This window comes from Oxyura jamaicensis, chromosome 5, assembly GCF_011077185.1.
Source record: "Oxyura jamaicensis isolate SHBP4307 breed ruddy duck chromosome 5, BPBGC_Ojam_1.0, whole genome shotgun sequence".
NCBI lineage: Eukaryota > Metazoa > Chordata > Aves > Anseriformes > Anatidae > Oxyura > Oxyura jamaicensis.
In genome coordinates, this window is record NC_048897.1 from 27,351,510 (window position 1) to 27,363,862 (window position 12,353).

The 12,353-nt window shown below is 38.1% G+C and overlaps 1 protein-coding gene across 9 annotated transcripts in view; it reads left to right on the top strand.

Annotated features, from left to right (window-relative positions):
- The window catches only part of KCNQ1 (potassium voltage-gated channel subfamily Q member 1), a 397,025-nt gene that overhangs the window by 94,340 nt on the left and 290,332 nt on the right, over nucleotides 1–12,353 (top strand). For all 9 annotated transcript variants that reach the window (XM_035328507.1, XM_035328503.1, XM_035328504.1 and 6 more), the window contains exon 2: nucleotides 2,940–3,030. In XM_035328507.1, the coding sequence (XP_035184398.1) occupies nucleotides 3,028–3,030 (3 nt within the window). In that variant the 5' untranslated portion in view covers nucleotides 2,940–3,027. The remainder of the gene's footprint in view (nucleotides 1–2,939; nucleotides 3,031–12,353) is intronic.

Consider the following 12,353-nt stretch of genomic DNA (forward strand, 5'->3'; position numbering starts at 1 on the left):
CACATGTATTTGAATATTTGGGAATGAAAAAAGGCCTACTTCTTACATGAGTAGGAGAAACTTCCTGAGGCCTGGCAGTTACATTTCCCAGTTACATGATGTGGAATGGTGCAGGGGTGATGGCAGGTGGCTGCTACAGCAGCACACGGCTGTGGGGAGGGAGCTGGAAAGCACAGAGCTGTGTGTTAAATCCTAGCAGGTATGCACAGGAGGTTTGGAGGGATATCGTGCAAAGAACCTCTACTCTTATATTTCTTATAACTTTACCGGCTTTGTGATTCCTTTGTTTAATTTGCATGGGTATGTATGCGTGCATTCATAAAAAGTATTGTGTGCCCAAAAGGATAATGTGCTTTTTCATTGTCATGATGAGAACCTTCAGCTGTGTCAACTGGGGCAGAGGACTGGTAGTGAAATCTGAGCTGTTCCTTTTCTCATTTGTTTGTTTTAATGGCAGTTGCTTTGTTTTTCTGTGTCTTAAATTCTAGCCCCAAAGTTTGTCAAATCATCACTTACACTGCAGCCTACCTCTTCCTCTTCATGGGTGTTTCTTTCAGATCTTGCTGAAGGATGTATAGCAGGTCTAAAAATTCAGGCCTAAGTTCTCATATCTAAATCACATTTAGTAGATATGAACAGAAGAAAGTTGCATCAGTATTGCTGCGTCCTTTCTGTAACAAGTCCAAAATAAGGTGAGAATGGGATATCCATTATGACCCTTTCAGGGTCCACTGACCGGCTGAAAAGGGTCTTCATATTAAAAATTCACAATAAAAGTAGCCCACTCACTTAAGTACTGCTGAATATTTCAGTCCTTCGAATTATACAGAAATAGTAACAAACTTGTCAGAAGTAGCAGGTGGTTTTCCCTTTGCATGTATGTTAAGTGTAATACCTGTCCTGAATAGGGAGCTAATTCACTGGGTTTGTAGAGATTAGGTTGATAACAGTTTTCTACAGGGCTTTGAACCTGTGAAGTGCTGTCTGGATGATGATTCCATCATTGCACTTTTCCAGCCATGAAAGAGAGTCTAGGAGGAATGGGCCAGGCTGTTTTGCTAGTTCTCTTTGGGGGTAGTAGTAGATGTGTCGGCATCTTCCCTGATGCCAGAGAAGCAATATAAAAAGAGGAAAGTAGTAGTAAGACTGAAACAGATCCATGTGAATGAAACCCCTTAAAATACATAGCATGCTGACTTGGTGGAGTTCTGATGTCAGCCTTCACTTCCTTTAGTAGTAACAAGGGAAAAAAAAATGGCAAACAATTCCCGCTTCGGTTTATCTTGTTACTTAAGCACATGGGCTTTCACCTTTAATCCTTGCTAGATTCTCTGTAACTGCGGTGAAGTACGGAGATATGATAGTCTTGGCTTTGGTGCCCTCTTGTGGTGTAATGCATTGGCCTCGTTACACTTTTAACGTGCACACTAATATTAATGAGTATGCTAAATATGAATTGTTACTGCTCCAAGCAACAGCGTATGTCACTTAGCTCAAAGTGAATGAGCACTTCTGGGAATGTCTGACTCTGTCCAGAGATCATCAGCTACCTCTGCATTAACTGAACCCACTCATGTCCATGTTCCAGTGACTGAGGAAGTCTTATAGGTAGGAACAGCTGGACGCTTGGGCAAAATGTGGTATGTTTCAAACATCTGGCTCATCCTTGTGCTCCCCTGCCTCATTGGTACACCTCATTTCTATTAAGAGGAGCAAAAGTTAGAGATACAAGCTCAAACAGGAAGGCTTTTGAGATAAATCAGATATAGCTACATATTTATACTTTGCCTATGAAAAGGTAAATTCTCTTGTGTTTATATATGTGATATTTTTCTTATTAACTTCAGCTTATTATCACCACTTACTGCTTTGAGTTTTGTACCCGATTACTTACAAGATGCTTCTTCACCATTTAGTAATGCATTCACAGTATCCTTTGTATATGTGTATACCACACTTGTGTGTACTGCATTTTGAAGCAGGCATTGGGGAATCTATTTTATAATGTCAGTCACATTATAATATAATGACATTTTTGCTTTATTGATTGCTTAGCCTTTAAAAGATTCACCCAATTAAATTCTTGCTTCTGTGAAAGAAGGTTAAGGCTCCAGGTGACTTCAGCTGAGCCATGCCAATTTTCAGTCACTAACATCCTGTTTTGGTATATACCTCATGAATTCAGATTTATTTATTGTCATTTCTCTTTTGGGGGGTCGGGTGGCTGAGATAAAACCTAGCTGATAATAATTTTGGAGGTCTGTAAGGGGTGGACAATTTAGTTACTGTTTTTGGCAGCATACTTCTGTAAAGGATTGCTGCAGAAGGAGTTGCTTGGTCAGGGGAATGAACCTTTCTATTCCCTTTCTCTTTCTGTGACGGTTGTTTTGAAATTTTATTTTAAAAATGGAATCAACCCCGAGTTAAGTTTCAAATGCTAAATATCAGACTTTGTTTACCTGGGCCTTTTAGGGAAATAGTTGTTATACAAGGTGGTGTGGGCAGAGCATATTAAGCTCTGGCTTAGTTGGGATTTCTTTTTGCAGTTTGATAGAATTTGCAACAGCAAAAGGCAAATATTTGAAACAATTGGTGGGGAGGTGTGTGATTCAGCCATAGAAGCCATTAAAACAGGCACAAACAAGGAATGCTGTTATCTGGGGTTGGACAAGTCTCAGAGGTAGGTAAATAAGTCTCGTGTACAGTTTTAATTTGATAATTTTCAACCCCAAAACTGTATGAAGAGATATAAGCTACCTAATATGAAGCAGGAGCACCTAGGTTACTAGCTGTGTTTAAGATAATGTAATATCAATGTCATTTCTGTGTGTACAGATAACTAGTGATAGAATAAATATTTGTCCTCCTAGATTTTTATTAGACTCATTACACGTTTATTGTTATTTATATATATATAAATATAAATTTCTTTTTTACAGTTTCCTTATTGTGCTGATATGCCTTATCTTCAGTGTGCTTTCGACAATTGAACAGTATGCAGCTCTTGCTACGGGGACGTTATTTTGGATGGTATGTGACTGATGCATGTTTGTTCTTGCTATATTTGCTCAGGAGATCAGAATTTACAATTAAAAGCAATGTTATTTATGGTTTACTTGCCATAAAGTTCTGTTTTTTCCCTAATGAGTCCCAGAAACACCAGAAGTCATTATAGTTCAAAACTCCACTTTTACCATATATATGGCCTATACTGAGGTTGTCTATATTGTGTCCAATGTGCAAGGTTGTTCTAATTAAGCTTGAATCCCTTGTATTGATCAGGGTAATCTATCATTCAGCCATGCTAAAGACCTGAACATAAGGAGAGAAAAATAACAATTGCAGTTCCTTTCTTTTAGCAAAACTTAGATCCAGCTTTCTTTCACAAATGCATAACTGGTATGTTTTTATTGACTTTGGAGTCAAGACAACTTGTTTTACCTGTCCAATACACTTTTTCTTCAGTAGAGAAAACTTAGTTACCTTTCCCTTGTTTCATTAGTACTGCAGCAGGTACGTATCAAGAAATGTTCCAAGAGTATGGCTGTGCTGGCAATTTAGACTTCATTTGAGAACCTTAGTTTTGAAGTCTGTCAGACATGATTTAAAGCACAAAAAAATGCTTAATTTGTTGTACCTCAGTGGTAAGTGAGGTCCCCCTGATAAATCGTTGATTTCTTTGTATTTGTAAGTAAATGACCATTATTTTACTCATAAAAACACTAAATGTATTGAGAAAATAACTAGCAATACAAATGTTTGTTCAAAATAGTTCTTGTATCTGTGCATCAGTAATATCATTGTATATATCATTAATGTGAAAAGGCTCACTTAAAACATCAATTACAATAAATTGTTTCAAACTATCTATTCCATGAAGATTTTATACTGTATTTTGAACACTGTAAGTATAAGAGCATAGTATATTAGATTTAGTGTCAAGCACCCATCTTTCTATGGAACGTATCTTCATGCTTACTTATACATTACAAGTTAGTAAAAAATATACTATATAGTTTAGTTGCCAGCTTAATGGCATCTACATGTGTATTTCTCCAACCAGTACCTTATCTGTTTTTTGGTTTGCCGTTTTCTTTTTGCACTTTTTAAAAGTTTTTCTTTTTTAACCCTAACTAGTAGTTGTGGATACTTCTGCTAATTTCCCTGATTAATTTCACTTGTGATAAAATCTCAATGAGACACTAATCTTTGTAATGTATCATAATATTTTACTTGAAACATTGTGTTGTTTGAGTGAAATAGCTTCTAGTGGCAATATAGCCAGCGGTGTGTGTGGTTTTTTCCTTCTCACGTGATTTCATAAGCAAAATCATGGAACTCATGTTGTGTGTTCATATCAGGTACTGTTTTTTGTTTTTTTTTTTTTTTTTTTTTTAAATCAATGTTCCTGTTCTATATCACTTAAAACCTACGGTGAATTTTTAACATGAAATCCTACTGTTATAGTTTCTTGGAAATTCAGCTGTTGTATGTTTATTCAGTGTTGGCACATATAGATATTCTTTTCCTAAAGGATTAACTGTAGTGATTTTCAAGAAACTTAAGACGATTGCCAGTGATCCACTGATTCAAAGCAGTAGATGGGCCAACATGCTCTCTGCTTTATCCAGTCTTGGTGGGACTTTCAAAGGAGTTGTGGCACCTTGCAAAACAAAAGAAAAATGTCAGAATCTGGTTTCTATTAGCTTCTACCTAGTAAAATTTCCTATACTGTTCTTATTTTCGTGCTTCAGTGACATAGCCATACAAGATACTATAATTATATGAAAACAAGGTCTAAAAGGTTTGCTGAGATTATATGTATATATTGGCTGGTTTTTGTTCTGGAGCTGTTTATTATTAAAATATCGCAATATCTTCTCCCACTACGAAAGCAGGAAATTGAAGATATGTTATCAATAATTTTAAGTATTTTAAATTGGATCTATTTTTCATAACAATAAGAGAACTGCAAACTTAACCTTTGAAAAATAAACAAGGGTAAGTTGGTGTTCCCATTGGTGTTCCAATTTTAGACAAAAAGCTTACAATTAGCTGTTGAATCTTTCTCTACTTGTCACCACACTTCACAAGGCAAAGAGCCTTGATGAAAGCTATACCTAAATGCAGTTGTAATGGGAGATTAGGAGAGAATTGGCCTTTTGTTAGCTTTCAGAATGCAGTGAAAACTGTTTAAATTTGCATGTGTTTATTTTATCTGTTTTTCACTAGATGGTGCTGTTGGAGGGGTTTGACTACAGTTACTCGTTGGCACTTGCCCAGCGTGAGCTGGAGTCTGAGCCAAGACTCTGAAAGGATCATCATTTTGAAGGGTATATGTACACTTGGCCCATTTAAAAGAGTGGTGCGGGAGAGCTTTTGCCATGACTCATAAAGAGAATGTGGTATATCTCTGTAAAAATTGATTTTGAGACTACAATATTTAAACTATGGAAAAAAGTAATTCTGAGATGTATGTTCCCAGAGAGGCCATATTTTTCTTTTATTTTCATAAGCAAGGATTTTATGGTGCCAGAACACTGCAGAATGCTGTTATCTCAGCATGATCTAAGAAAATCCAAGTGCCTGATCCAAGGGGATTAAATATTCTGCTGAACCAAGGGATATTTAGTGTGCCTGAAAAAGCTATTTTCTTGTAGGAATCTCATTTCAATATTGATTCCAACCAAAAAAAAAAAAAAAAAGGTAACAGAGTAACAGTATGTTTTTATGATGAAAGTATTAGTTCTTTCCAGCTTTTTGTTTTCTGAGTTCCTTTTCTACTTTAGAGTACTTCTTAGTGAAGAGGTTAAACAGTTTTTAAACATTCAAAAGGCCTTCATTAAAGAAAAAAGGTAATATTTTTGTGGTTGATATTTGTCTTATTAGCTTTGAAATAATTCCTACAGCTGAGAGAGAGTGGCACAGAACTGAGGCCTACCAGATATCTAGATTTTATTTCTTGCTTTAATACAAGCTTTTTGTTTGAATATGAGCATTGCTTTTTGTTTGCTGGTGTTCTATGCACCCTGTGAGAAAGAAAGGGAAACATACCTACAGCTTTTAACCCTGAAGGTAGTCTTCACAAAGAATAAATGGTTCAAAATGGTCTCAGCATTTACCTTCTGATTATCTTTGTGGTTTAAGAAGGCCACGGCTTGCAATCTGGGCATTGATAGTCGTTCTTATTTTCATTATTTTGAAAAACTGAATGAAAGTAATGTCTGTAAAGGATGCCCAGGTAACAGGCATTACAGGCTGTATCTACCGACTGATGCAGTCTCTCTGAAGAGCAGCTCTGGATGAGAAAGCTCTGTTAGCTCAGTTTAAGCAGTGCTTTACATCCATCCTGAACAGGTCTGAGGGATCCAAATCAGATGCTTGTAAAGTGTCTGTTAGGGGCAGCTGAACCAATTTAATGAAATGGGTTTAAAAGCAAACAAATAAAGCCAAACCCCTTGTTATTGTTTGGTGTAGCTGAGTACTGAGCAGCTGAACAATGCCAGGAAGGAATGAAGAGGTAATACTTAAGGAAAATATGCTAAGACCGGTAAACAAAAGATGAGCATTTTTTTTTTTCTTTTAGATGTACTGCTAGTCAATTGTAGAGGGGAGGTATAGTTTTCCTTTAAAATCTGTAGAGGGCAGCATTGGACCATGCTGTGCCCCATTTGGGGTAGCTGAATTCAGACATTGGATGGTGTCCTGAAGTAGGTAAAAATATCCTTTTGGAAGAAGTGAACTATTAATAAAGAGATGGTTTTTCACATGGGTTTGGGGAATTTTATACGAGTAATAAACAAAAATAATTCTCCTGGTGGAGAGAGAGGTTGAAGAGAAGGGCTGTGTAAATGTTGCCGCCAGAGACAACTCTCACCACTTTGTGGCTACAACCAAAAGTTCATGTTGTTTGGCCTGATTTCTCATCATCTGGATGGCTGTAAGGAAAATGTGAGAACAATTAAAGCTTTCAGTGAAATGAATTGGACACACACTTGCATGGAGGAGAAAGAAACAGATACTAAACTTCTAAGCACACCGAAAGATTTCCAGTATGCTTATATGCTTCCAGATAGGCTCTTGCCATCGTCTTCGGTGTTTCCTTTGCAGTGGGGGAAAAAAATAGTTGTTTGGCTAACCTGCTCTATAGTTACCACTGAAAATTATTTTTAGATTTATATGGTACAAATAACCAGTGATTTATAGAGAAGAAAACACTTCTACATATCTTGCATGCATTTCTTCTAGCAGGTTCAAAATGTGCCAGGCTTGAATTCTAATTTTAGTCTGCTACTATGGAGCTTGGATTTGATAAAGATAGGTTTGGATGCAGAAAATTGGTTACTTCCATTTCTGTTTGTTGTAAGGACTATGTAAAACAAACAAGAAACCTTTTCTTGGCCTTCTGTACCTGGAGTTCTCTGGCGCTGTATCTGAACACAGACATTTAAAATAAAGCCTGCAACTAAGTCACTGTGATCAAAGAAATCAGAATTTGGCATTTCTCTACCTAACACTTTGGGATGAGATGACTACAGAGCATCAAGCATTAACTGAGTCTCAGTCTCTGAACACAGTCTCTGGAAAGTGTGACCTTCCTCAAGCTTTCTGGGGAGCTGGCGACAGATTGCAAGCCAGCACAAACCAGTGGTGATGGATTGGTGCCGTCTGCTGGCTGGCTACTTGGTTGCCCACATGATCTGACAAGGTGATATCCCTTGCTGGTAGCATGAGGGTATTGGCCAAAATACGAAATGAACACAGTGCCAAATTATCCTTTTGCTCTGAGTAAGCCTCCCTAGCTTTTCATATACAAATTAAAGTAACCTGAGAGTCTTCAAAAAACACTGCTTTTATATTGTGTGTAGTATGTTGAAAAACAGGGAGATGCATGTTCCAGAGTTGTTGGTAGTTCACCTGTTCCTTAAGAGCACGTGTTTATTCTCATAAGTCAAGCAGTATGGCCAGGTTTTGTTTATTTTTTTAGTACAACTACACTCCAATAAAATCTGTTCAAAGGCATGTCTAGGAATATAGCATCACTAAAAAAAATAAAAAACGAATGTTTTATTAACTCTTAAATTTTGTTTGCTTTTGTCAAGCTTTCTACTTCAGGGTTAAAGTTTTTTGAAGCTTTTCTGGGGTGTAAATCCATGTCAAGCTCAGAACGTTTGCTTGGTAACTCTAGAAGAAACACGATAAACTTTTTGCTCAAATTTATACATGTTTTTTGTTATTTAATATTTTAATAAACGGATGAATGCAAATTCCATCTTGGGGGAAAAACAGAACTATGAAATTCTGGTGCATAGTAGATCCAAGCAGTGAAAAGAAAGATTTTTAAATTTAGGATTTATCTGGATTAGTGTGTAATGTTTGCAGTGACAGGTGTTTCCTTTATGCCTTGCCCAAATGTCTGGAAAGTAGTTTGTCATTAAGTGCTACATTCAGTGTGTATCTCAATTTCAGTATAACTGGAGGGTCTATGGCTTTGTTAGGTCCTTGTTTTCACATCTGACCTCAGCCAGCTGGAGTCTATTGTTTTAAGCGTAATGTAACAGCTGACATAACATAACGGATATCAAGCTGAAAAGCTGAAACAGTGCAGTGAACTGATGCAGAGGGAGGGGAAAGTTGGGTGGGAGGGAGGGAGAGGGGCAAAACTAGCTTCGTGATTCAAAGTCGAAGCTTGCTGCCTTGTTTTCCCTGGGGGAATTAGCTAGTAAATAATGGGATGAGTCTGAAGTTCTATTAGCAATTGATTATATATGATAGACTACTGAGGCAGGTTTGAGTTTGCCAGCTGTCCCTGGCTGGTGGCTCTTGAATTGCTTTAAGTGGCCCTCAGTAGGCAAAACTGGAACAAACTCTGCAGGTGTGGTGTAATTGTAGTGCAGAACAGCAGTGCGTACCAATGTCTTGCGAGAAAGGAGGTTCCCAGAGTTGGAAGAGAGAGAGAAAACAACTTAAACAAATGGAATGGATTAAGAATTTTGTTTTGCAGTGTTGGATTACGTGACTTCAATTAACTGGCTCAAAAAAGCAAACGGAATTGGACTACCTCATAACTTTCTTTTTCTTAGCTGCTGCTAAAGTAAGCTTATGTGAGTAGTTCCTTTTCTAAAAACTTTGTTCTCAACTTCTGAGTTTAGTAGAAAGGCACATCTTTGTGCTGACCACTGACCAGTACTGGAAAGAGAAGGTGTAAATGAACGTTCTGTTAGCGACTTGCCTCAGCCATGAAAAAAGTGACAAATACATGGCTCTGTCCACAGAACAGGAACAAGAAGGTTCAGGGATCTCCCTATTATTTCTTCATATAGCTATACTTAGAGAAACATCAAAACATACTTCTATTTTTAGCAACAATTAGAAAAAATATCTCTGGCTGGATTGCATTTGTATTAAGTAGAGCATCTGGCAGCTCCACCCTACTGAGAGTTTATTCCATGTTTTTAGGAGGGAAAAAAAAAGGTCAGGACTCTATGCAGTTTTGTTTTTTTAAGTATATGGGTATAGGCAACCAAATTAGGTCCTACATTTATAAGTGAAGTTTTTATGGCTCGAGACTTGCAATTATGCAGTATGTTTAACTCTGTGTATATGAGTAGTCATAATGACTTCAGCGGAGCTTCCTGTGTGCATAAATATTAACGGGATCAGGGCGTATTAGGAAAGGTTTCATGAACACTATCTGCTTGTACTTAGGGATAACCTAGGAAGCACAGGAGTTTGATTTATGTAACTGCAAGCTGTGTTTATCACACATTTAATGTTTTAAATTTATTTTTATCTAATTTACTTTTATTTTGATAGTAAAAAAAACATCATGCAGACTGAAACATCAGCTCTTCCAGGCTTGTCTTGTACAGAGTTCCCAGGGACCCAACAACAGGACAGATGTCCTAGAGCTTCTGCACTGCCCAGCAATGCCAAGTGTTCATTTCAGGGACCTCTACCTTGGTGTATTGCTAACATCAGGTATTTCCACCTAGCCCATCAAACATCAACACGTTTTCAAGGTGATGGGAGGCCAGGAATTGTTATTAGCTCTCGGAAACAGCAGGACTTCAAAGAACTAACAATATAAACAAAATGCCTGTTCTCACACCCAGTCTGTGACAGCAAGCTATGGACTTCCTCACTTTGATGGTTTCCCTTATGTTAATGACATTGGGGCTGTCTGATGTGTGCTGAAGTAGACAGAGAATGCCTAGCAGCTGTCAGTGGATCCATGTGGCATTTGAGTTTTCAGGTGGGCCTAATTAGTATTTAACTGAGAAAAGTTACTGGTTCTAAAAGCTAGAGGCAGCTGTGGATACACAGTAGCTCTGGTGGTTTCTTTTAGTCGTGGTCCCAGCACTAACCATTCAAGTAGCAAATGTCAGCAGCACCTTTAGTAACAGATACAGCAGCACTGAAATAGTACAAATGATCTCTTAATGTAGCTCTCAGCTAGGAAACTCAGGAAGGGGAGTGAAAAAGAGCTCCAGTCCTTTGCCTATGTGTTTTTCTTTTAGTTTAATTCCTTGTTTCCACATATGTTTTCCACATATATACTCATATTTAATTTATTTCCCCTCCAACATCCCTTTAACATCCTTATTGAGGTGCCTTTTACAAACTTTCTTGTTGTTTCTGTCAGCTTGACAGGATGCGTTTACACCTGGAATGCCTGCAAAATAAATTGATTTACTCGTCATTTATCCCTCTGCAGCTATTTCCCATGTAAAAGGTGGGAAAGGACATCTGCTCTAGAGGTAATCTGACTATTCCGTGGCTCGCTGCAGCAGAGCAGGTACAGCACATTAAGGAGGTTGTTTCAGTTGTAACATTGCAGATCAGTTTTAAATCACAATACAATGTGTATGGTGAGTGGCTTCCACCTGGCCTGCAGGCAAAGAGTTCGACACCTACCTTCTAGGAGCTGTTCCAAGCCATTGATTCAGTATATGAAGCTCAGAATGAGTTGTATTTAGTGGCAAGGGAAAATGGAGGAGAGAAAATCAAATATTTACCAATCTTACTTCTGTAATGCCTTACAAACACGAACATACTTAACCTTGCAGCATTCTTGGGAGGTGAGTATTAGCAGTTTTACAAGTAAAATTGGGTGACCTGTAGTTTTTCCACCATAGCTTGGCTCTGTGAGATTAAACCATTGGAGAATTCAGGCTGCACATTCAAGAATGGGTTTCAGCCTGCATAAGCTGGCACTTGCCACCCAAAGAAATGGTTCTGCTGCTCCGTTCCTTCTGCCAACACAAGCATTTGTGCAGCTATGTTGTAAGCTGCCTTGGAGAACCGTATGGGTTCAAACTAACCTTTTTTTTTTGGCCAGAGGAGATTGCTTCTTTTGGCAGCAGTGCTGGCTTAAAGTGTTTGTGGAACTACAGTGTAAGATTTCTTAGCTTTTGATAGTTAAAAGCATGATGGAAACTTTATCTGCAACAAAATTTGCAAGCAGACTTGTGTGCTATCCTTCTGAGAAAAGATATTATTGTTGTTTACATTACAGTCCATTCAAAGGGCCCTGCCTGTAGGATGAAGTATAGCGCCTAGTAGAGCGCCCACACACTCTAAAAGATAGTTCCTACCCTTATGGACCTTGCAGTCTAAACAGACAAAGTGGTGAAAAGGTGAGCGGAAGGAAGTATGAATAGCTTCTTGCACAGCCAGGCACTGAAGCAGAGAAAGAATAAACTTAAGAGTCCCGGTTTGGGCCTGCTCCGAGTTCTGTGATGGTTCAGGTTCTGTGATGGGCCTCAGTAGTCATAACACTGAAGAAAAGACATTTAAAATTTCTTGTCTCGTTTCTTAGTTTAGGATCTGTAACTATGAAAGTTTCTTTAACATGACAGCTGAGATTTTGGCCCTGTTTTCACATACTTAGGTCTATTAGTGCCTTTTTTTTATTGATTTGACTAAATAGTTAAGTAGCATTTTATGTCTACTTTGCATCTGTTTTGTAGCAGGACAGCAGGATATCAGCCTAACAGCTGATTGTGACAGACCTGATTGAAATTAATTTTATCCTATAGGTTTAGGCACATCTACTATAATCTAGAGCCAGTTATCCAACTTGAATTGGCAGCTCAGCAGTGTCTACAAACAAAAGCTGTGTTGTTCCAACTCAGCCAGAACAGACAGGGCTGTAGGTAGGGATGTAGAAGCATGTTTCTTTGGAAGAATTTAAAAAGCAGTCATCTGCTAGCTCTACACTGTTGCCCCACTGTGGGGTTTTGCTCTGCCCACAAATGGATTGTGCTTCTTTTGCGTTCATAGTGCTGCAGTGTATAGTTGACCCAGAAAGCTTTGTTTAACACCAAAGCTGGTTAAAACCAATTTAGTCA